The following is a 24,631-nucleotide window of genomic DNA, read 5'->3' as shown; positions in this document are numbered from 1 at the left end:
GACTAATAGAGGTAAATACAGAACTTTTGGATGACCTCATGCCAACCACCTGCTACAAAAGGTTTGCATATTGCTGTGCTGCTGTTCCTTAGTTATGTTCACTTGGAAGACAAACACAATACTAACACTCTCTCAGGCTCATTTGGGGAATAAAGAAAGAGTTAGGAAGGGCCTCTCAGTGGCAGTGAGAAATAGGTGATCACCTCCCTAAGGCTTTGCCTTATCACTGCCTTGTTTCCAGCAGAGCTCCCAATTCCTGTTTTGCTCCTGCCAAAACCAGCTTCCCTTGCAAAAGGTCCAGCATATTTTTTTGTCACAAATAATAACATAATTTAAAAGCCCATTGAAGACTCGCATTGATTTTAATAAACTATGGCTCAACCTCCCAGATTACCCTATTCTCTCTAAAATGATGCTCTGCCTGCAAAGGACCAGGACACACCATCGTAAGTTTCAGCTCTTCAGCAAAGCTGATACAGGTACAGATGTGAGTTTCACATACATGTTAGAGATGGCTAAGGGTATAAAGCTCCTAACCTATGCAATAAGGAGAGCCAACATATATTCTCATCTTGCTGACAACATGAACATTTTTATTCTGTTAAACAGAACAAGGACTGAATTTGCAAATGCAGCATATTGCTTCTTTCTGCAACAATTCAACATTAAACTGCATCTTCTGAGATGCTGCTACGCCTACAGGAAGCTGCAATTTGCTTTTCTCAAACCTTCACCTTTTCCTTACCTCAGGCTTTTTTCCAGACTACATTTCCCAAGACACACTGCAGAAGGAGATCATGTGTATTGTGACACATTTAGTAAAATCAAGGATGCCAGTGTAGTAGGAATTCTTGTATCACGTTCTTCTGTAAATACATTGCACCCACTCATTTGTTTGCACTTTATAGCAATCGCTATCTCCAAAAAACCTAAAAGGCTTTGCAGCACTTGCACCAACAGATGGAGTCAGCTATGTGGACTGAATATGTACTTTATCTAAATCATTTAAGCCTTGTCTGCTCTAAGAGAAATATGCTATTACTTTACTGATGTATCACACCTGCTACCCAAACTACACATAATGCCAGTTCCTCCTCACTAGGAAAGCTCTAAATTCAAAATCCTACATCTACAACTGCCAAATAAGCATGGATCACCAGGAAGATGTTAAAAAGACCATGAGGACAAGCCCTGTTTTGTTCTGTGCAAATAGCCTATTACGGTACTGTATTTTGAGTGCTACAGTCTTTATAAAAGGAAATGCCACAGTAATTTCTCATCAAATCAAATAATTTCTAGCATAAGTTTCCATTGGGGGTATTCTGCATATATCCTGGACTTTGGTTTCTGGGGAGACATCAGGCACAGCTGCATGTCTGGTAAATGTGTGTGTTTGGTTTTCATGTATGGGGGTGTGTGAAATTAAATTCAATTTGATTCAATAATATTTCACTGGCATGGCAAGCTGGCTACATGTTGTCTAAGAAAAAAAGAACAGGCCCTGGAGGTAGCTGTCACCAGCTGGTACAATGCATTTAGGATGGGATTTCATCCTATGTCTGGGGTTTTATCCCATCTATCTATTCACAACTATGGCCCACTTCCCACCTGGTTCAGTCATTTTTAACAGTAACCTGCCACCTGAGGGTACTACACAACACAATGCCATCACTGCATTCTCCTCCAGGGGTCGGGAATACTTTTTCACAAACACATTTTATCATTTCTGATAATACAAAAAAAGTCTTTCTGAAGCACGTTCAGATTTTGAATTTTGAAGCAAAAAGTATTGCTCCATTTCATTTTTTCCTATAAGATTTCCTGCTCAGATGCTATTTCTTTTATCTTTTTTTCTTGTCTCATTGTTTCCACTTGTAGCTTATGGCCATTCAGGGTGTCTGTTTCAGCTCTGCATATTCACTGAAACAATGAGATGTATTAAGACCACAGTATCCAGATCTCCAGAGGCCCCTTCCAACCCCAGTGATTCTGTGACTCTGTGATTCTACTGTTTGCATCCATCTTTACCAGACCTCAGTTATGCTGGGTATCATGAGTCACAGAGACAGACTCATAGAATCACAGAATCATAGAAGAGTTCGGGTTGGAAGGGACCTTAAAGATCTCCTAGTTCCAAACCCCCTGCCATGTTCAGGGACACCTTCCACTAGACCAGGTTTCTCAAAGCCACATCAAACCCAGACTTAAACTTTTCTAGGAATGGGGCAGTCACAGCTTCCTGGGCAACCTGTTCCAGTGTCTCGCTGCCTTCATAGTAAAGAATTCTTTCTAATGTCTAATCTAAATCTATCCTCTTCCAGTTTAACCTTATTGCCTCTCATCCTGTCAGTAGGGGCCCTGCTAAAAAGTCTCTCTCCATCTTTCTTATCAGTCCCCTTTAAGTACTGAAAGGCCACAAAATGGTCTCCCCAGAGGCTTTTCTTCTCCAAGCCAAACAAGCCCAATTCTCTTAGCCTGTGTTCATGGGAGAGGTGCTCCAGCCTTCTGATAATCTTCATGGCCTTCCTTTGGACTTGCTGAAGCAGCTCCACATCACTCTTGTGTGGCTCCAGAGCGCAAAGCAGTACTGTAGGTGGGGTCTCACAAGAGTGGTGTAAAGGGGGAGAATCACCTCCCTCGACCTGCTGGCCACACTCCTTTTTACAGTACTGATGACCATAACAGTTTAGAAAGAACCATTACTACCAACTCCACTGATGATATTTATAACACAAACTATATATATTCTTTGAACTACTTCTTGCAAGTTATTGATGCTGCAGGTATCGTGGCAATTTATTTTGCAATTTTTGGTCCCACCGAAGTCAACCTAGTTGAGTTATGGGGTCAAGAAACAATGGCATTGCCATTGCAATTGCATGACATTGCTTTCACATTCGATTCTCATGTGCTTCTGTGCTGCAGTAGCAAGAATGCCTCCCAGTTGTGGTGAGATGGTACCTGGGAAATATGGTCTTCAGCAAGCCATAAACTAGAATGGTCTCCTTCTCCAGAGCTTGTTTTATAATGCAGCATGTACACACAGTTTTTTACATATGAAGCTTTTACAATCTGATTTAAAACTTCGGAAACTGAAGCTTCTAGACTCCCCTATAATGAATCTGAGCTTTATATAATTTAAGATGTATTGAGTGTTCCTATCTCCATAATTAAATTTCAGTCTGGTTTTGTTATTTGGAGCACCTTCTGAATTTTTTTTCAAAGAGCTTACTAGGCATTATGTTGAAAGGATTTTGCTGAAATTATATCCTTTGTTTTCTCATCTTTCACATTTATGGCCTTTGTTTTAATATTAATTATTTAGCTGACGTTTTGAGTTAATGAAATAGGGTATGGAAATCATTAAATTAGCCTGAAAAATCTTACAATTTAGGAAAATAACATACTTGTCTTGTTTCCTGGTTCCTAAGTCTATAGGGTGCACTTGGAACACGTTCAGAGTTTAAAGCGGAAGTTCTCAAACAGCAGCCTACAAGACCATTCATGGTTTATAAATCAACAGTATCAGTCTCTAGAACCACGCTAACCCCTAACAATCCTCAGTCCAAAGGCCAATAATGAAATACCCATGGGCCTTGAGAGATTCTGAGAACTGACAGGGAGTTGTTACTAAGCCTGACAATCTCTTCTATGGGGATTACCGAATGAATTTTGCCTGATTTCTTCAACACAAAAGTAAAATTTTCACAGGCATTTGACTGGAGAAGGGATTTTTAAAGAAAAAATGACAAACTCCATGGCACTCACAATGAAATTATAACAGTTGATAACATGCCACTTTAAAGCTATTTTAACATCTATGAAGAAAAAGAAAGCTTCCTGCTCTTTTTTACTTTAACATCTTTAGGATACAGATGTGGTTTTCTGGTTAGTTTTTCACAAAGAAATTCAATTTTTATTTTCATTGGTGATGTTGTTATTGGTATTTTACTATCTTTTAGGTTTCAGCTGTGTTCTACTAAAGACAATGGGAGTCCTCCAGCTGTATTCAATGACATGCAATCCATCATTTAGGCAAGCTGATAAAAAGTATTCTGTTTGTATTACAGCTAAAAGAGAAACCTCTTCTAGTATATGGGGCTAAGGATATTCTTCCTATCCACACCATATTCTCAGTTCCTGGGCTACCCCACTCAGCTACATGGAGGGAGGCACTCAAGTATTCTTCAGAGGGACTGACCTGGCTTCAAAATATAGCAGATTCATATTTGCACATCAGGGACCCAAGACCCTATTTTTATATCATTACTATAATGCAACCATTTTTATGGCCTGTTTATTACCCTGAGGGCCAAAAGCTAAGCAACACTTTTTTTCAGTGATAGCTATATATGGCTTAGCTGAGAGGATAGATTTAGATTAGACATTAGCAAGAAATTCTTCACTGTCAGGGTGGTGAGGCACTGGCACAGATTACCCAGAGAAACTGTGGCTGCCCCATCCCTAGAAATGTTAAGGCCAGGTTTGATGTGGCTTTGAGAAACCTGGTTTAGTGGAAGGTGTCCCTGAACATGGCAAGGGGTTTGGAACTAAATGATCTTTAAGGACCTTTCCAACCCAAACCCTTCTATGATTCTGTGATTCTATGAGTCTGTCTCTGTGACTCATAATACCCAGCATAACTGAGGTCTAGTAAGGATGAGTACAAACTGTAGAATCACAGAATCACTGGGGTTGGAAGGGGCCTCTGGAGATCTGGATACTGTGGTCTTAATACATCTCATTGTTTCAGTGAATATGCAGAGCTGAAACAGACACCCTGAATAGAGAAGGAATCACTGCACACTACAAGTGGAAACCAGGAGACAAAAAAAAGCCAGGATGGAGCTTTGAGCAACCTTTTCTAGTGCAAGGTGTCACTTGGAACTAGTTGAGTTCCTTTCCAACCCAAATCATTCCACGCTTCTACATACTATATTACATACCATATAGCTACATACAGTAACACAGCACGAGGGCTGCTAAGCAAGAGGTGTCTCAAGTTCTGGATTCTGGCAAAAGCAGGATGCAAGGCAATGACACAAAGTTTTATTTCCATTCCTTAGATTTCAATCCATGCCAACCACGATATGTCACTATTTTCAGCCAGTATTTGGGCTGCACTACAGCTGCCAGCAAGGTTTCATGTAGCATCACATCATAGTATAGTGCATTTATTTAAAACACTTGGGGGTTGTTTCCAACGACAAAGGTTTACCTAAGTCAACCAACTGGCTCCCACAGGCCTGTGATGTCCGCAGGGTATATGGCCATAGTGCAAAGTGTGCTGTGGGCATTGGGAGCGCCCTGATGAAAGCAGTACCAGCCATATTATCACTGCATAGACACACCAGCACCCATTCTCTCCTGGGAACTGGGCAGGCTGGTACAGAAACCCACCCAGGGCTGCCTGCTCCACTGCTCCGGACAAAGGACGGTATCACCCACCTGATTCCAGCACCAGCACCACTCTGGCTGCTAGCTGTGCCACCAGTAACCACCACAGTGGGCTGGTCCAGAATAGTCATTGCACTGAAAATACACCGGAGCTACTATTTTACCTCACGTTACCCTCCGCCTCCGTTTCACAGCGACGGTGCTGCCTACCGGGGCCGCGGCCTCACGCCGAGTCGCGGCAGCCCGCGGCATGGCGGACTCCGCTCCGCCCCTGCCCACCGCAGCCCTTTCTGCTGAGGGCGGGCGGGCACAGCCCCGCTGAGGGCCTCAAGGGAGCCAGGCCGGGCTGCGGCGGGGAGCAGGAGGAGGCGGCAGGCGGGAGCCGCTGCCCGGACGGGAGCCTCTCTGCACCGCCTCGGCGGCGGCGGCCGCTCAGGTGTTGCCGCAGCACGTCACCATGGGAACGGCGCGGCGGAGGGGGGAAGGCGGTGCCGAGGGGCCGGTGGCCGGGCCCCCCCCCGTCACGAGTGGGAGTAAGGAGCGGGTGTGTGTGTGTGTGTGTCCCGGAGGTATTCCACTGTTACCATAGGAACCGGCGGGGGGAGGCCATGGCGGCACAGCCACACCCTCACCAGCTCCCCCTCCCCCGTGCCCTCAATGCCAGCCCCGGCCCTGAATCAACTCGTAGAGCCGCGGCGGCGGGGCCTGCACCGGGTGTGGAGGGAGGAGAATGGACAGGGCGCCCTCCTCGCCCCTCAGGGCACCGTCCGCACACAGCTGGCGTGGCGGTCCCCCGAGGGCTGTCCCCGGCAGATGGCCCTTCCGCTTCCCCATGCCCCGTCCCCATCAAGGTGCGCTCCGGAGCACCGGCCGGTGCCCCCGGGGACGCGGGGAGGGGGAGCAACAACAACAACAAGCCGCGGACCCCGCACGGCGCGGTGGTTGTTTACGGCACCATATGGCTGCAGGGGGAGGGGTGACGGCGGTGTCTGCCGGCTGCAGAGCCGCTGCGCTCATTATGTCCCATGGAGTCACGGTCACCGCGGCTCCCGCAGGCAAACGGTAGCCGCTTCCCCTCCCCGTCGCCCCGGGGGACGGACGGACACACACACCGGCCCTTCCCACCGCCGCTCACACAGATTCCTGGGGTACGGCGTGCCCCGGAGCGGAGAGACCCAGAAATTCCCTGGTTTGAGCTCCAGGGAATAAAATCACGGCGGTCTGGCTGCCCTTGTGCGGTCGGTGGGAGAAAGCTCAGCTCTTTCCCCGAGGTCTGTTAAAACCTATGTATATCCTTTGTGTCAGGATGAACGCATGGGATATAGCTCTGCTGCGAATCACAACGCTGCAACGCTTGAAAGGCAAAAAGAAAATACAAAATAAAAATGTCACCGGTATTTTTGGGCTACGGTCTGAGATGAGCACCTGACCCGTTTCGGGGCATTTCTGGTTACTGCTGACAGATACCAGGAGCTGAGTTTCGAGTTCTGGGCATCAGCTGCTACAGCCAGATCCACAGCGATTAACGCTATGTTGTTCCTTGAGCGAGGCAGTCATTGCTGTCCGAGTGCTCCTCGGTGCGCGGCGCTGATGGAGGCCCGTGCCGCACCGAGCGCCCTGCCTCTGGAGCGCTTTCCCCGCTAGGGCAGGGGAAACGCTTTGAAATGGCTCATGTCTTTCAATGATTCATAAGATAGGCGCTGAACTTCTGTATTATTAGAGAGAGAAAATCCACAGACTACGAGGTCTGATAATAGGCAACTATACTGTTATCTGTATTACCTTGTAAAATTGAAGTATTGATTTTTCTAAAGCACGGTTTACTACTTAGCAGACCAGTCCCACTACTATTGTAGTCAGTGAGATTTTGCTATTGACTTTAGTGGGAGCAGGTTTTTTTCCCTATAAAATGGTCTATTTCACATTATTATGGTAATCTCACTCAGCAGTTCTTAAAATCAGCCTTCCTGACCTTTTGGACATTTAAAAAGATTAATGTACAAATTATTTCAGCTCAACTTACTCTCATTTCTGCCCGTGTCATGTCCAAAGTTTTGTTTAGATAAATTAGATAGATAACTTATTGCTCCAGATGGTTGTGGGTGGATTGGGCCTAATAGATTCTCCAGTTACATGCTTCTAAGTTTCCTTGTTTTGGTTTGTTTCTGGTTTGTTTTTTGGGTTTTTTTTTTAATTTACAGAAGCCTAGATTTACAAACCCATTTGTAGATCTCCCCTTGTGTGCAGCTTACACTGCATTTGGTTGCTCCCCAAAATAGCATGTCTTCCAAAGAGAAATTAAAAATACTAAAATGCAATCAGCACAGTGAGTGGTTCCCTTCAACTGATGTTACACAAGCAGGCTGATCCTACTGCCCATAGATAATGTACATTTGAATCTTGGCACCTGCTGTTGGATGGGAATTCAAAATGAGAAACAGCAGGCCTCGAGGTCTGGAAATAAAGGCAACACAAGGAGAAAGAATTCTGTGTTCTCTGCCTATTAGTAAATAATAATCTGCATCAGCAAAGACAATGACAAGGATGGAGGAAAATGCATAGTACTGCAGATATCAAATAGATACTGGGGCTATAGCACAATGGCGAGCACATTCAAATTCAACTGCGAGGTGTATCTGGCACCTATATTAATTATTTGCATATCTGTGTAACGATGAGCCTTTTAGCATCTAGCAATATTCTGCTTAGCTACTTTCTGCTATATCATGCTGTGATACTCATTAGATTAAATGTTGAATAATAAACCCCAATTTGAAATAAATGCTGGGGAATAGACATAGAATTTATTCCAAATTTTGCTGAAATCAAATTTACATGAAATATGCCTCCCCAAACATCACGTTCCATCTTCCTCACATTTTCCAGGTAGTTTTAATTGTTAGGTAGTTAGCATCTTAAGGTTGTTCTGTGCCTGTAGGTGGCCAGCCAGTATGCTTAGCTGCTTAAATACTGGTTTGGAAGATCAGCATTAGTTTTATTACCAAACTAACAGGAGGCATCAGCCTTCTTTTACCTGGTTTACTTCATTAGCTTTATTATTATTATTATTATTGTTGTGAAATGTGTAATATGTGTTTTTTGGGTTTATTTTACTTTCCACAGCCTCCACCTCTCCCAAAGCTGACTTTGGCTTAATAGCTCCCTACAAGCTCATCCTAAAGTAAGAAAGTTTGTTTATACTTGATTGGCTTTAACACTTTACTCCATTTATTCCCTCATTTCACTTTTCTTCCACTCTTACTTGAAGCAGGATTACTCTAACATAAATATAGTTCAGAGAGACAGGGAAAAGAGAAAGATCTGAATTCTCCGCATAGCAGATGTCCTACTGCAATATCCATAAAAAAAAGGAGAATACTTAAAAACAAGCAGACAACTCAGTGTTACTGAGAGTGAGTGTATGTTTATTTGGGAAGGGGACAGGATGAGAGTTGCACTTTTAATTGATTTAAATATATGGAGAGTTTAAAGGACTAAAATCAAGCTTGTTCTCCAGTTTGTTTTTTCTCTCCCTAAACATTTTATAAACATGTCTATACACTTTATTAAACTCTGGTCTAGCACATTGGAATATACTGTGGCAAAACCAGATAGCAGTTAAAAGTAAATTATTCTTTACAAATAGAAAAACTTTATCTGAGTATAACCTAATGAGGATTCAGTCATTGCCACCCAGTCAACTGATACTAACTGATCAGGGTGCTGAGTGTACATGGCCGAATCTTTATGGGTGGACTCCTCCCTTGGGCACTGGCCATTACAAAGTGTAAAGTGCCACCCAAGGGACTGCATTGTATCTTCAAAACAGGGCCATAATCTTTGTGCCTAAAAAATGATTCATAGACCTTCTATTGGTGCTGTCTCATGAGGGCATTTCATCCAGCGCAATTCAGGATGACAGGACTGGTCCTTCAAAGCCTCATGTATTTCACCAGCTTGACTCCTTCCAGCTCCCTACAGCTACATTGTACTTAGCTTATTTGCCTGCTTGCAAATTACAGCAAGCATGATAATCTAGATTTTTAAATTTTTGAAGTCTATATGTGAAAATTTTCCTGACTTTAAATTCATTAACAATTAAAAATAAAGCCTTGTAATTACCTATAAATTCATTCAAATTCAATGGTAACTATGAGAAGAGACATAGTTCATTAGAATTCTATTAATTAAAGTGTTCTACTTACTAATATTAATAAAATTTGACCTGCTTTTGCCTATTTAGGTGAAATATTTAATGCTTTTTCCTACTTGGTTTTTGAAAGCAGTCGTTTTGGTTCAAGTTGGAAATACAAAGTTCAATTAGGAATACAGCTCAAAAAATCTTTTCAGCTCCATAGTTTCCTCAAAGTCTGACATATCTTGCCAAATTTGGGCTGATTTGAAAAGAATACTGCTAGAATTTGCTATGCAGAAGGGCAATTAAAGAGGAATAAAGTAGTCTTAATTTTAAGTCTTATTTTTTATTCAGTTCTAGACCTAGGTTTATTTATATTGCTTTATAATTTGTTTTAGTGCAAATTTTACTCACTGAAAGCTCATCATATGCCCATCTCAACTCTCAGGTACACCAGAACAATGATAACCAGGTCTTGTTCAATGATAAAACACAATACAGGATTTGTGTAAGTACTCTAAAAAATGCAGGGCCAAAGTGCAATGAGTTTACAATGTACTTTTTCTGAAGAAGTTCTGGGTTTTGCTGCTGCATCCATACAGAATTTACTGTCCAGTCTCCTTGTTGGAGAAGCCCAAATTGAGACAAAAAAGGGTAAATACTTGTGGTCTGTCTGAACTACAGGTTTTTGACAGATGCCTGGAACTGGAATATAGCACTCATTAAAAGAGGCCTGGACTGTTTGCTCATTATGCATGAAATACTTCAGTATTGTGGTAACCATGGCTGTGGGGCTTTGCTGAACTCTTAGAATATAAAAAAGATAAAGGTTATCAAAAGGTACCATAAAAAATATGACTATGTCTAGATGAAGGGACAAAAGGATGAGTTGCATTCCTTTTTCTTTTCCACTTCAGTTTCTTAAGAAATGCAATGGGGCAAGTCATCTAATTATATATATATATGGCCACACTTGCTGGTCAGACTGGTCAATAACAAGTTCTTCCAAAAATTGTCATAATTTGAATGAGCTGATTTCCTCTCAGATCTGTAATTCATTCTTTAATATTACTGCTGGGCTTTTTAATTTTTCTTCCAACCATAATAAGAGTTTGGTAATAGTTATGACAAATACACCCCCAAAAAGGCAAGCACAAGGAGACAAAATGCAGATGTGAAAACAGCACAGTACTTCTCATGACATGTAGGGTAAATTAGAAAACAGAGGCTGTTCATTGCAAATGTTCTGTGTAAATCACACTCATCTCATGCATTGGTCCACACAGGATAGCACTAGAGCTCAAAAACTTGCTAGCCTCCTTCCTTCTCCCAGGCTAGTAATACCATTACAGCAACAAGCCACAGAAACAGCTACAGTCAAACTGACTGAGGAACCATCTAGTCCCAGCTTCCAAAGGAGTCTGTAAAAGGTGTTTCACAGCTCAGTAATTATTAAATAAGTAGATAAATCCCTAAACAAAATACAATGCGTACAGGTGCATCGCACATTAATGACCAAATTATTTTCCTCTGCTAGCTTCAGCCAACCTAAGAATGTGTACCTAAAACTTCATAATCTGTTCTCAAAATGAGCACAAGGGCTCAGACCACCAGTAATATTAAAATTCAGTACAAAGGGGAGGGAGATGGGAAGATGCTGGGATTTCACTGTGCTCCACGAGTCTTCCTTTGTGTGGACTGTATGGGCTGGAACATAACTAACCCTTGTAGATGTTCTATGGGAAAACACCTGGGGAGCTGCTGCAAGACACCAGGTAGCAGCACAGTAGCAGGTGAGTGCCATCACCAATGCCCATGCTCCCATGAGCACAGAGCAGGAAGGGCAGGAACATGACCTTGTCCTCATTTCTGGTACAGTCAGCAAAGCTGAACTGATGTAGAACATGTCACATCCTTACAAGAACTGAAACAACCAGAGTTTCTCCAGGGGCTGTAGTGCAGACTTCCCATTCCCCACACTATGGCTTATAAGACAATGGCTTAGCTTTGAATTTACCTTTTGACATGGTTGTCAAAAGAGTCCTAGAAGATGGAATTGGATTAAAAAGGTGGCTGCTGAATTTTCTCTCTCTGCTGGTCATCAGTGGTTACACCACACCATTTACCTCAGATTTTTTCTGTATTTTGACATGTCTGTTTTCTGCTCTGGATTTTCTGTCAACGTTCATCTTGCTGGGTGGTATAACCATTAAAAATTATTTCTCTTTCTAAGTATCCCTTTTCTTTAATTAGTTACCTTCCCCAGACCTTTCATCTGTCATGACCTTTTAGAGATAAGAAAAATACACTAAGCATGTTATTAAAGGCAAGGAAGTACTATTTAATTAACAGGAAGAATAAGTTTTCAATATTATCCTCTATACTTTTCCAAATGCTGTTTTTTGTTACACCTCCAGTTATTGAATATATGCTTATTGATTTGTTCGAAAATATTCCTATATACTTATTTTGAGATGTTCTACTAATTCTGTACATTTAAATGTGATTTAAAATCTTGAGTTCTTCCTTTCTTCTCAAGAAAGCTAACATCACAATGGCATAAAATGTAAATTATTTGGCAATGGTCTGTAGAGAATCTTGCCTGCCATGATTTCTCCTTTTTTCTTTGTTATGATATTTCTATTTTCCCTCCCAATTCTTCTTTGACTTAATTAATTTGCATTCCAACCAATGTTGAAATCCCTTCATTTATCTGAGGTTTGAGTGCGTATGTGTATGTATATACACCCATTGGATTGCATTTGTGTATCTCTCAAACACTTCCTATAGTTTCCCAGCTCTTCACCTTTGTCACTAATTTGTCATCATAGCCAAAGTTGCAACCCTGCTTTAATAAAGTCAGTATCAGATTGGTTTAAATTCAGAAGGAAGACAGAATCAAAGCTTCACCTGAAAATTGGTTTTAAAAGACTTCTGAACACAACAGGTTAGAGGAACATCATTAACTCTTAGAAAATCCAGCTGCACCAACCAGGTATGGTTCATACTGATACCTAACAACTTCAATAATTTTGAATTATTTTATTGCTGATTTATTTTTTCTGATGTTGAAATTTGGTTCAGTAATCTGTCATTTCTATGAACTGTTAACCACCTTGTTTTTTCTCTTCCTAATACATTTTTGGCCATCCTCCAGTATCATTGCCATATATAGTTGCAAACGATACATGTTCATATTTTACTTACTTCATTCTTAAATTCTTTAGTGTTCTTAGACCCAGTGATGCACTGCAGTTTAACATGAGCTCTTTTTTCTGCTTCTCCGTTTCTGGCCATTCTTCAGTTTTATCACCTGAAAAATGTAAACCCAACCCTCATGGCCCACCACCCCTTGTCTTTCCTGTCTGCTGAAACCTCTGGCCATACCTTAAGCTGTTCTCTTACTGTATCTAAGCACTTGTATGATTACTTGTTTGTAACTCATCTTCTGTCAGCTCAGGGTAGCAAACATTAGTCCATTCACAAGTTTGGTTTCCCATATGCTAAAGCAATGCTGCTTTACCCTACAGATCGGTCATGATTTAGTGGCAGCTGCTTCAGCTCTGGGTCTGCCTTAAAAGTTTTCTACAAAGCCCATGTGGCACTATTGATAGTGATATGTATAAGTCCAGAAGCAACAAAAAGAGCAATCACAAGATGTACTCATTTAAAAATTGTACGGTCAGTTGGAGTCATAAGTCATCTAAGTGCAAGTGATCTCACCTCCTGTATGTTCCTAAATACAGTTCAAAGTGTTATAGCATCCATCTCTTCTTGTATAAAAGACTTTGGCATGACAAAATTTACAAAACTTTCAAACACTCGGACCTTACTGGCAATATAATATATAAAACCTCCTATTTCCCAGAGGAGTTTAATTACAGGCTCTCAAGTGAGAAAGGTTGAATGAGTTTCACCTAGGCACAAGTAGGTCATTTCATAAAAATTGTCCTTCCAAGTCTATACAGAATATTTATTTCTGAAAAAGCCTCTACTTGAGGTTAATTCTAACATAGATCAGATTTATTAAGTAAAATGTTCACTACAGATAGCCCCTTAAGTTGAAGGGTATCCACATACACAACTAAGCAGTTCAAACCCTATAATTCAGTTCCAACAGCTAGCTGCAATCCCTGCAGATGCACATAGTAACTGTCAGGTTTGCAGCTTGCAGAGCTATTGGATAAGCAGTTAGAAAACTGTACAACTGTCTGTGATAAGGTTGATTATCACTAAGAAAATCCATTTGCATCCAGAAGAATGCTCGATGCCAAAACTGTAGCAAGTACTTCATGGATACTGGCAATGCCTACCTGGATATTTTACGTTTATAAACCATTTAAAAAAACCTTGCTAGTGGAAATGTAAGATTTTGAGGCTCCTGTATGTAACTAGAACAAAAAGGTAATTTAAGAAAGGAAGGGATCACTTTCACTGCTGCTGCAGGACAATACAAACAATTCTCATGCACCAGCTCATACCTCCTGCGTTTTCTAGAGTCAGTCTTCTGGCAGGTTTTAAATGTCATATACAAGAGAAAACATCTTTTACATCCTGCAAAGCTCTACTCATTTTGGAGTCTGTGTTGACCAGAGTCAACCTACCCAACAAAGAACAAGAGATCCTTGTGATGCCTTGCAGTACATGGGAGGTTGCAGAATCCGGTATGATCCTCTTGGAGGGTGTTTCATGCCATGCTGTCTTGTGATCTTTCTCTGTATCTACCTCCTTTGTTTTGCGCCTCTTTTACCAGCAAACTCTCAACAGGTGTATCACACATACAGAGAAAGATCAGGACAGCTTCCTGCAGACCAAAGGCAACAACTGCTTGTTGCCTCCTTTCAACAGCAGACCAAAACTCACGGTTCAGTGTCAGCCAATTTTGATTTATTTCTGTAGCGTAAAATGAAATCTGAATCATGAACTCCCACATTCATCCTGCACTGGCACTAGCCCTCTTCCCCCAGGGGCCTGTGTTCATGATAAGCCCTCTCTACATGGAGCCTTTCTGTGCATGTCTGTGTGGAGCCTCTCTGGATTGTGTCTCATTTCTGTCTAGAGCACTGAACAAGACTATGGTGATGATCACAGAAGTTAGGGATCTGTATAAAGATAAGAAAAAGTCCCATTATGCTGTACTGATGCCTGTCAGCCCATTTTAGCACTAACCTGATAGCAGATGCCTGCCTGTTTCCCACAGATCACATAGCTGTGTAGCCACAGAAACAACACTCAGTATGTCTAAAGAAAATCACAGCTGAAGTGTCTGAGCTGGAATCCCTACCATGCTGCATCATGAGTGAATCCAGTGCAGTTTTACTGACAAGTGGCTGAGGGTAAGTCAGCAAAGTACCAAGTTCATTGTCACCTCAGTCTTCTCAGCAAAGGTTTGCAGCAGCATGAAAATTAAACTGGGAGGTTTTTATTGTGGATCACTGGAACGATTTGGAATTCTGAGCTACAAGTCTGGCCTTTACCAGGTAATAGCACTGAATCTGTCATGCTGCCTCTCACTACATGTGTTTGTAGATGGGGTGGATACACCCCTAGTAGTGTTTGTTAGTGCTGCACCCTATTTGATGTTTCTAAAGTAAGATTAACATTTTTGAGTTTTAAGGAAGGACCACTTTAAAACGTTCAATTTTTCTAAATTTGATGGGTTTGGCTCACTTTTCTTTGGAAAATTCTAGCTCAGCATTGTTACCAAGAAATCTCAGATCCTTTTCTCCCTTTGCCTCTCTCACACATGCATGTGGAGTTGGCACCTTACATATGGCCACCTTAACATTTCTGAATTTCAGGACAGAGTTATTATCTTTATGAACACTTCTCTGAATGCCTGCATTAGGAGTTGCCAACTAAATCGGTTTTGTTCCATCTGCTATGACCATTTTCCAGCACTGCCTGATTTCACCAGCATCCCACATTTCCGAGTCCATCAGGAGGTCTGCAAACAGCAGGGCAGAGGCTGCAGGTAACAGGAGGAGATGAAGCTCTCCAGACCTGAACAGGGGTTGAGGAAAATGTGGTGGGCAGTTAAAACAGGATGGATACAGCAGGGTTCAAATACTGCTTCTGAGCCTGGAAGGTGCATTTAACAAGACTGTAAACTCCTGCAGAATTGTATCTTGGGATAAATTATAGCTCACCCTCAGCATCACCTTTCTGTGGTACTCGCTGCCATTATGTGTTGCCAGTTCAGTCAGATACAGAGCTACCAATATATATTTGACAAACACTTTTGTTATTTTTTCAGACTAATGGATACAAAAATGGGGAGAAATGCAATGAAGCAAAGATGCATATTTTCAGATTACTATAGAATGGCCTAAAATAATGCACAGTTTAAAACCAAAGATAATTTAAAGCACAGTATTTTGACATACAAGCTGTTTATACTGTGATCTGTTTCTTCTCTTGTTCATAAACAAAGTCATTTATATAAAATCAAACGAACCATAAACTCGTATGTCCATCTACTATTCTTCATCACTAACAGAACAAGAGGTGGGCTGGGATGTAGCCTGTTCCATGGAACTGACGGGCCTGTAATTTCAACCCCTGAATCCTGTAATCAGGTTCAGTAGCAGAGCCCTGCACCTGCAGAGAGCTTCTCTGGTCTGCTAGCAGCAATCCAAGAGGTACCGGGATCCTGGAGGATCTAAAGATTTAACTAAACTGAATAAAATTTGGTTTCTGAATAAAAGTTCATTCTATGCTTATAGTTGCAAAATGTAAAAGGTGGCACAGGGAAATTCATACATTAGGCTTGTGATTTCATTAAAGTCAGTGGAGTCATTCCAAATTAATAATGACATAAAAGCAATCTGACCTTGGCCTTTGAGGTTATATTCTATTAGTTTGGTAATACTGTGTAAATTCTATATTTGAGAGGTATCCTGTATTCATATTGGCCCTTTTTTTTTAAAGGAAAGGTGTGCTTAGAATACACTGATATAGCTTAGGCCATTATTTTATAACTTGTTTTTAAATCAAGACAGATTTTAGGAGCCATGTTTGTGTCTATGGACAACATCAAGCAAGAGAAAGAAAATTTGGTTTCAAGTTGCCAGTCAATAAATAGTTCCTGTTAAAGAACTATGTTTAAAATACACCAACGAGAAAAAAATCCTTAATAAAAATCACATATGCAGTTAGAAAAGATACCATACTAGAAATATTAGTTCCTCCTTATGGACTGTGAGTACCAACTATTAAGAGTCAATACTGTCAGCCATTTGGCATGTTTATTGGCCTAACATGTTTATATAGCATGTCTAGGCTAGGCATAATTTCACTGCTTTCATAAAGCACAGCTTGGGCTTAATGAAAGAAAATGACAGCAGTATGATGACAGCAGTAGCAATCTGAAAAGTTGCAGAAGCAAGATACTCATTGGGTTGCATATAGGAATACCTTACTATGTGTTGTCCCACTCTGAACCTAAAATGGCTGTTTTGCAGGGGATGTTGTTGCCTGGTGACCAAAAGTGCATCTCCTAGGCCACAGAAGGATGTGAACATTCAGAAATTGATTTGTTCCTGTTGCTCTTGAGGAGACCATACCCGTAAAATAGATTAAGCCAGCACATAATCACCTGTGCATTCTCCTTAAGCAGGCATGCTTAAACTTGGTATCGAAGATAGGCCTGCGATTCTGAGCTCCTTACCAACCAGGCAAGGGAAAAACAGAATAATACCTCATGGGCTACTGCCCACAGAATATGAAAGTAGACCAAGCCTTAGCTACTGTGAAGCTGCAAGACACCCCTGCTTCAATTAAGTCTGTGTTGTACATCTAGCCTGTTCCGGTGCAACCTCCCAGTTGCTATCAAGCTCTCTTTCTTTCATTAGAATCAAGTAGTTAATTAGCCCCAGCCTGTCCTCTCTCCTTCTCTCTTTCCCTTTAACGCAGCAGTAATGATGTCTAATTACCAGCAGCAGTGGATTACAGCACCATCAGGAGCAAATCTCTCTGGCTGACAGCAAAGCTGAGCAGCAAATCTTAAAGCTTCAAGGAGAGAATAATTCCTAATGAAGCATTTGTATATTTGCTTATTTTTGACCAGCTTGTGAGAGTAGAGTCCAACTTGTAATTTCATCCATCCTGTTACTGCAGAGGGAGCGCTCATGCTGCCAGCAGTGATTAATTTTAAATTGGAATTACTTTTACCTGTGGTGAGATCAAGTGATGGCCAAGAAGAGGGAGAGGATGAGGGGGAGATTCCCAATTTGGGGATCTGTTACTGTTTATGGCTCTCTCTGTGGACTGGACAGGCTCAAATGTATGGCATAACAAGAAATTTAAAAAACAAAACCAAACCAACAATCAACCAACAAACAAAACAGTGGTGATGTTTCTAAATGGTCATAAATTAATAAACTCTTAAATAATTAGCAAGAATTAAAGAAACAAGAGAATGGGTTTTAAGGCTTACCAACAATTACAGTCTGATGAAAATCCAATCTTTCCCTCTCTATCTTATCATTCCTGGCTGGATAAAATCCCAGGCCTCTTGAAGTCAATAGGAGCTTTGCCACTGGCTTCTCCAGGCCAAGGGCATTCCTGTTCTCTCAAATGGGCTGTTTCTGAGCCTTCACTGCCTGGGAGGCACTGCCCCTGCCCTGGGAATAGCTCAGGCAAACCATTGTACACCCTATGGGTGTACTTATTCTTCTGCCTTTTGTGATGGGATGGTGACCCCAGATTCATGGGTTTAGGAGGGGGGCAGCATTTGTTTCTCAGAGCTGACTGTTGTATAAGAATGCTGGCTATCAGTTTTTCTCATTTACACTGGACAGGAGATTCACATTGGCGGGTGGGAGGACACATTACCTGTGTGCAAGAGCTTTTCTGAAAGGATTTATATGTCATTGTTCAAATAATGCACACATATTCGGGAACTGCACACAGCTAGGTCATGCTAACTTTCCTTTCTTGATTTTATTTGATTTATCCTAGTAAAATCAGGATGCCTGCTTGGTTGCTTAAGCTACCTAAAGACAGTTACTTCCACATGAATATAAATACATATATAGGGACATGCAGAGACATTCACAACTGAAGGTGTGATTCCCTCAAATGAACAAAGGTAAGACCAGCCAGGTGCTCGACCTCTGACTGAATGTCTGAAGGGGAAAAAAAAAACAAACAACAGACTAAAAGAGAAGAATTCTGGTTATCTGAAAATAAAATAGAAGAGGGGATGCAAGGTGGGACTCGAGGCTTTCATTGCCTGGAAAAGGTGAGAGAAAACAGACAAGCTGATCATCATGGAGTCCTGTGTTTCAGAGGCCCAGAACAGCACTTAATTTTTTAAATTCCATCATGTAAAATATAATTTATTCTTTTTATTTAGTAGCATAGTCAATGTAAATTTTAAAAATACTCATTTTGTTGCAGTATTGACTTGCAGTAAAGGGGATGGTCTCAGGAATAGATGATCTTGTCTACTGGCTCTCCAAAATTATTATTTCACTAAGCAGAAGAGATATTTAAAAATACCATCCTCACTGGAGACTTCTGCTTTAGACAACCTTTTTGTTATAAATTGCATCTACAGTACCCTCTGGGGTCAGAGATCAGCAATCAGTCATCTGATGGTAGAACAGAGATCTGCCAAATCACCTCAGTCTGTAGGCAAACCTAGAACGCTTTGGTGAATAAAAACGATAAGGAGGGACAAACTCCGTCCAAAGCTTCTCTTTCACTTCCAATCTTCCTATTTGTCAACTCCTTTAAATTAATTTCCCACCTCTGCCTCCTGGCAGCCGTGACGGCACTGGTGACAAGGGGGGCAAATACAAGCCGGCCCCTGGGAATGCCCAGGTTTATGACTTCAGTGAGGCAGAGAGGCAGATTTCCCCGGCAGCCTACGTCACAACCCAGCCCAGAATACTTTCCAAGAAGCCCCTTTTGCTGCACCACCGAGTGATCCTGCCGTTAGGTCAGAATGAGCTGCCACTCCGTAATAGAAAACGAAAGATTGGGATGAAAAATAAGAGAGAATATTCCTTATCCAAACCCAGTGTCCGGGCAGGAATATTCCTAATTGCGGGGTTTCCTTCCTGAGCTCCCCCTCCCCACCCGCCCCGCGCGCAGACAAAAGAGGCTTAGCTTGCATGACCCAGAGCACAAGAAGTAAGAATAATGATACATGAAGAGAGTTCAATACGCGAAACCTACTTGCAGCCAACAGTCCCCATCTTCTTACACAGGCAACGGGTCTGCCGCTGCTGCCGGCTCCCGGCTGAACAGCTCCTCGGCTGTCAGCCCCGCGGCCGGCTCGGCAGCTCCGGCGCCTGCCGGGGGATGCCACGCTACCCTTAACATTGAGTTTTAAACCTTATGGGCTGCGAGACTCCGTGCGACCTCCGCGAGAGGCACCCAACCCACCCTCCCTCCGGTCCTGCGGAGCCCTTTCTCCCTTTGTTGAGCATCCTTCTCCTTCCGCCCCCCCCCCCCCCCCCCCCCCTCCCATCCGCCGCCGGTACTCTATCGCAGCCGGCTCTTGGCAGCCAGGCAGGCACGGTCGCGGCGGCTCAAGGGCTGCAGGCTAACAATAAAGAAAAATGGGGAGAAAACGGAGAAATACACTGATATCCCGGGGAACTCCCCCAAAAATCGCCGCCCGGTGCCGCTCTTGGCTCCGCGCCAGGCAGGCTACCCCGGGCGCTCCCGACCGGCCCCGCCGGCTGCGGTGGGCTGCTGCCCGGGGCGGCGGGGCCCGGCACAATGGCCGGAGCGGCGGCAGCGGGACAATAGCCCACCCCAAACCCAGCGCGGCGGCCCGAGGGGGACGGGGGAGGACGGGGAGGACGAGGAGGAGAACGACACGGCCCCGGCTGGGTGTGTTGTGCGCACGATCGCTTTAAATAAAAGGGCCCCACAAAGAGCCCGGCGGTGTATAATGTGACAGGCAAACGCAACATGGTGATGATGACTTGGGGGAAGAGGGAGGAAGGAGCCAACTGTGGCGGCGGCTCCCCCCGTGCCTCTCGCTCCCGGAGCGGGCTGCAGCGGCCGACATAGAACAAGGAAGACAATTCTCTACTAACCGTGGTTTTGACTGGCACGTACAGCACTTGCTTCCCTCCTCCAGCACCACCACTGACCTCGTCCGAGTTGCCGAGCTGGAAGCCTTTAGATTTGACCCAGAATTTGAATTTGGCATTATCCGTGGAGCTCGACTCGGAGCCGTTCAGGAGCTGGACGATCCGGTCGTATTTTTTACGGGTCACCGTCTTGGTTTTTCCTGAGTCCCCGTAAGTCCTGAGACACCAGTCTTGAAACTGGCGGTACATGTCCCGGTCGCTGCTCTCCATAATCTCCTAGTACACACACGCACACATGCACACGCCGGGGCGCACACACTCACACGGACGGACGGACACACGGACACACACAGGCGCGCACACGCCGCCCGCTGCGGGCCGGGGTGCGGGATGATGCGGGATGCGGGGCCGGGCCGCCCCGCCGCACTTTGCACCTGTTCACCCAGCGCTCATGAAAAATGCATCCACCTCCGAGCCGGAGTGAGGGAGGTCCCGGTGCAGGCAGATCCCAGCGGATTTTTTGTTGTTGTTGGGGGGGGGGTGGGGGGGGGGGGAAACGACCGGGAGGGGGATGGGTGAGGGGGGGCAGCAATCAATTCAATAGTGTAGCAATGTTCTCCTTCATTATTATTATTATGATTATGATTATTTTCACAGGAAGCAAACCGGGTCTTGTGGAGGCTCCTCTTATCCTTCCACTGTACGTGATCAGTCTCTAATAATTGTGCAAGGCAGGACTATCCCACTGGCTCCAGCAGCGTCTTACCCGGAGAGGGTTCGGGTGGATAAATAATTAAAATCCTATCCCTCGGCTTAGCGAGGAGACACAAAAAAAAAAGAAAATAGCGGCTAGTATCCGTCTTTTCCATACATCAGCTGCACCCAGATTCACCCTGGATAGTGCAGGTGGAGGAGGGGGGGAAAAGAAGAAGAAAAAAGAGCCCACCCTCCTCCGCCCCGGCTGCCTTCTGGAAAGGCTCTTTCTGTCTCTGTCCTGGTGCGCTGTGCCTCTCCCTGAGGCCGCCTGGTCGCGCAGGATGGAGGAACCACTGAAGGGCAAGCTGGGCTCTCTGCTCCCCTTTTATTCCAGGGCTGGGCGGCTTGGCTTTAGAGATCCCCGCTCCGGGCATGAAGGTACTAGAAAGAAAGAAAGTTCTTACCTGCTATTTTCTAAGCTTAATACATCCGATCCGCGTTTTAAATACATATTTTAAATTAAAAATAAAAAGAATTTACAAAAATTTTTTTAAAAAAATCAATGGTCTGTGAGCATTTCACTTCCTCACATTAAGTCCCACCGTGAATTTTCAGATGCCCTTGTAAGAATTTTCCTCTATTTATTTATGTGGCAATCCCAGCAGATGGAGGGCAGAAAAAGAAAACGGAAAATATAAAAGCCAGATCAGAGATACACGAGGAGCTAGACTCGGATATTGGACCAGAGGAGGGAAAGATCAGTCCCAGGAGGATGTTGGTAAAGGAAAGGAGGCGGCTCTCGGTTCCTCTGCCAGTGTAATGATGGTGCTCACACATGTAGGACTCCTCGCGCATCCGCAGGGTATCCTTTGGTCTCTGGGCTAAACTGGCTACAAGGCATTCAAGTAAGTTTGCGTGCGGATGCTGAGCAAAGCCCCTTTTTATAAAGGGGGGAGCAGAAGAAGATAAAATAAAGCAGTCTGGATTTCCCCCCTCCCTTTGCCACAGCTCCAGTTCACGCCGGAGATTGCCGCTCTCTCCCTCTCCGCGCCGAGCAGGACACCCCCTCCGCGGGGGAAAGGCTCCGCCGCGGCTCTTCCTCTCGTCGCCTCTTCGCGGCCGCGCCCGCCCGCGCCTCCGCCATCCAGTGCCCGGCTCCGCGCCCCCGCCCGCAGCCCGCACCTCTGCGGCTGGGGCACGCGTCCGACCCGGGCCCGACCGGCGGTGGCAGCCGCTCCGCCCGGCTCCGCTCGGCTGCGCCGCTCCCCGCGCTGCGCTGCGCTGCGCTCCGCGGCGGGCTGGCGGCGGCGCACCGGGCCGGGCCCAGCGCCGCTCCGCGCCCCCCCCCGCGCCCTGATTGGCCGCCGGGACAAAAGTTTCTGTGGCGACGGCGGCGCTGCGCGGTGACGGGCAGCGCTGTCCCATGTCGGGATGGCGCGCGCGGCGCACCCGCCTCCGCGGGAGCGCAGGGGCGCGGAGCCAGCCGCGGGAAAGAGGGGGGGGGGGGGGGAAGAGGCAAGGGCAGCGTTTCCATGGCGATGGCTCCAGGCGCAGCCCCCCCCTCCCGTGCGCAGACGGAGCGAGCGGATCAGCTGACACATCATTAGCTTAGGACCTAATTATTGCTTATTGGAGCAAGAAACGCGCTCAGGGCCGCGGCGGGGGGCTGGCGGCCTCCGTGCCCCACGGCGGACTTCCCCCCCCTCACCCCGGTCCGGTTGCCCATCCCGCGGACCTGGGGAGGAGCGGCGGCCCCGCGCACTTCGCTCCGCACCGGCCGGCGGGGACACGTGGCCGCCACCGGGCAGGGCTTCCCTTTGGAAACGGAGAACGAAGCTGCCTCCCTGCGGCCCGGGCCCCGCTCACAGAGCGGAGGGGCCGCACTCCCCTCGGGCACCCGCTGCTCCCATCCCCAGCGCATCTCCGGTCGCCTTCGGGACCCGCCGCGCAGTCCGGCTCCTCTGCGCGCAGCCGCGCGTTAGAGCCCCGCTGGAGGGCGGGGGCTCGGCTGCCGGAGCGGCAGCATCATCGCACCCCGGGCTGCGGCGGGCACCGCGCCGTGGGTCCTCGCAGCAAGCGGCCGCCTCCGGGCTCGGTCAGCGTTTGTGCGGCTGCTGCGTGGAGGGGGAGGCCGAAACCGAAGGGCATCCCGGCACATGCCCGTTTGTCGTCAGTGGCCCTGAAAGGAAGGGGGCCATGGGGTGGCCCAGGCGTTCCCTCGGTGTCCTCTGCAGAAATCCCGCCTGTGCCTGGGTTTCCAGACACTCGGGGCTTGAAAGGACTTAGTGCAAAGGCAGCGGTGGATTTTTCCTGCCCTGGCTTGGGCAGTGAGGAGTATCCTCCACTTTCACCTTCTTGCACCCTACAGGAAAATGCTCCCATGGGCTTGCAGTTGCCAGTAAAACTATTACCACTGAGCCGGGATTTCTAATGCAAAAAGTGAAGGTGCTAAGAGAGCCAGGAGCAGGTCTTCCTCCTGCACCACAGCCAGACCATGATGGGCCAGCCCCATGCATGGGCACCTCAACACAGTCTCCATCTTCCCTCCAGACCCAAGCTGCAGGCACCGTCACCTCTCCTCTCCTTTCCTCTCTTGTCCTTTCTCCTCCCAGTCGTATGTTTGCTTTTCTGCTTTCTGTCTAGAAACACAGCTGCAGACACAGGCAAAGCCGGGAGAAGGCTGTTGTTTAAAAGCAGCGCGCTGAGGGGATGTTTGTGTCGCCAAAACCTTTCCTGGCATCTGTAAAATCTGAGAGGACAAGCTGGCACAATGGGTGGAGAAAAGCAGGACTTAAGAGATAACCCAAGGAGGCCTGAGAGTTTTTGTTGGCTGCAGGGCCCGTAAATTATCTTGGCAGCCCCATTTTAGTGTTAGAGGAGCGCGGGACTCCCGTCCATCACAGGATCCGGAGGAGAGGCGGTAACAAAGGAACTGCTGTGCAGAAGGGGAGCGAGGGGAACCTCGCTGAACCCTCACCCAGCAGGCTGTATGAGATGTAACACTGCTTTAATGTGCCGTTATATCTACATTTAGAAAAAGGGTCGTAACACAGATTGGGCTGTGCTGCTAAACAAGCCTGTCAGATAATTGTTCTCAAACCTAGCTCCTGCTGAGGGTCTCGGTAACTTCTGTGTCACACTGATATTGTGCTGTGCCTGAATCCAAGCTAAGCTCTTGAAGCAAGGGGGAAAGGAAGATGTGAGGTAGCCAGGGGTGGTGATCGAGGGAGTAAGGGCATAGATAAGTGAAATGCTTGAAATAAGTAGGAGTGCTTTAGTATATCAGAAAATAATTCCATAGCTGGGGGTACTGCTTTGGATCATGCAAAGAGCCGTATGCCTTCTCAGC

At 45.3% G+C, this 24,631-nt stretch overlaps 1 protein-coding gene across 5 annotated transcripts in view; it reads right to left on the bottom strand.

The window, feature by feature from the left end:
* Positions 1-20,856, bottom strand: part of NOL4 (nucleolar protein 4) — a 192,827-nt gene extending 171,971 nt beyond the window's left edge. For 4 of the 5 annotated variants that reach the window (XM_031052881.2, XM_005153542.2, XM_005153543.2 and 1 more), the window contains exon 1: positions 20,590-20,856. In XM_031052881.2, coding sequence (XP_030908741.1) covers positions 20,590-20,856 — 267 coding nt within the window. The remainder of the gene's footprint in view (positions 1-20,589) is intronic. The other variant, XM_005153545.2, reaches the window with a different exon arrangement.
* Positions 20,857-24,631: the final 3,775 nt, after the last annotated feature.

This window comes from Melopsittacus undulatus, chromosome 1 (assembly GCF_012275295.1).
Source record: "Melopsittacus undulatus isolate bMelUnd1 chromosome 1, bMelUnd1.mat.Z, whole genome shotgun sequence".
Classification (NCBI taxonomy): domain Eukaryota; kingdom Metazoa; phylum Chordata; class Aves; order Psittaciformes; family Psittaculidae; genus Melopsittacus; species Melopsittacus undulatus.
The sequence above is the reverse complement of the archived record's forward strand: the minus strand, read 5'-3'. Positions and strand labels throughout refer to the sequence as shown.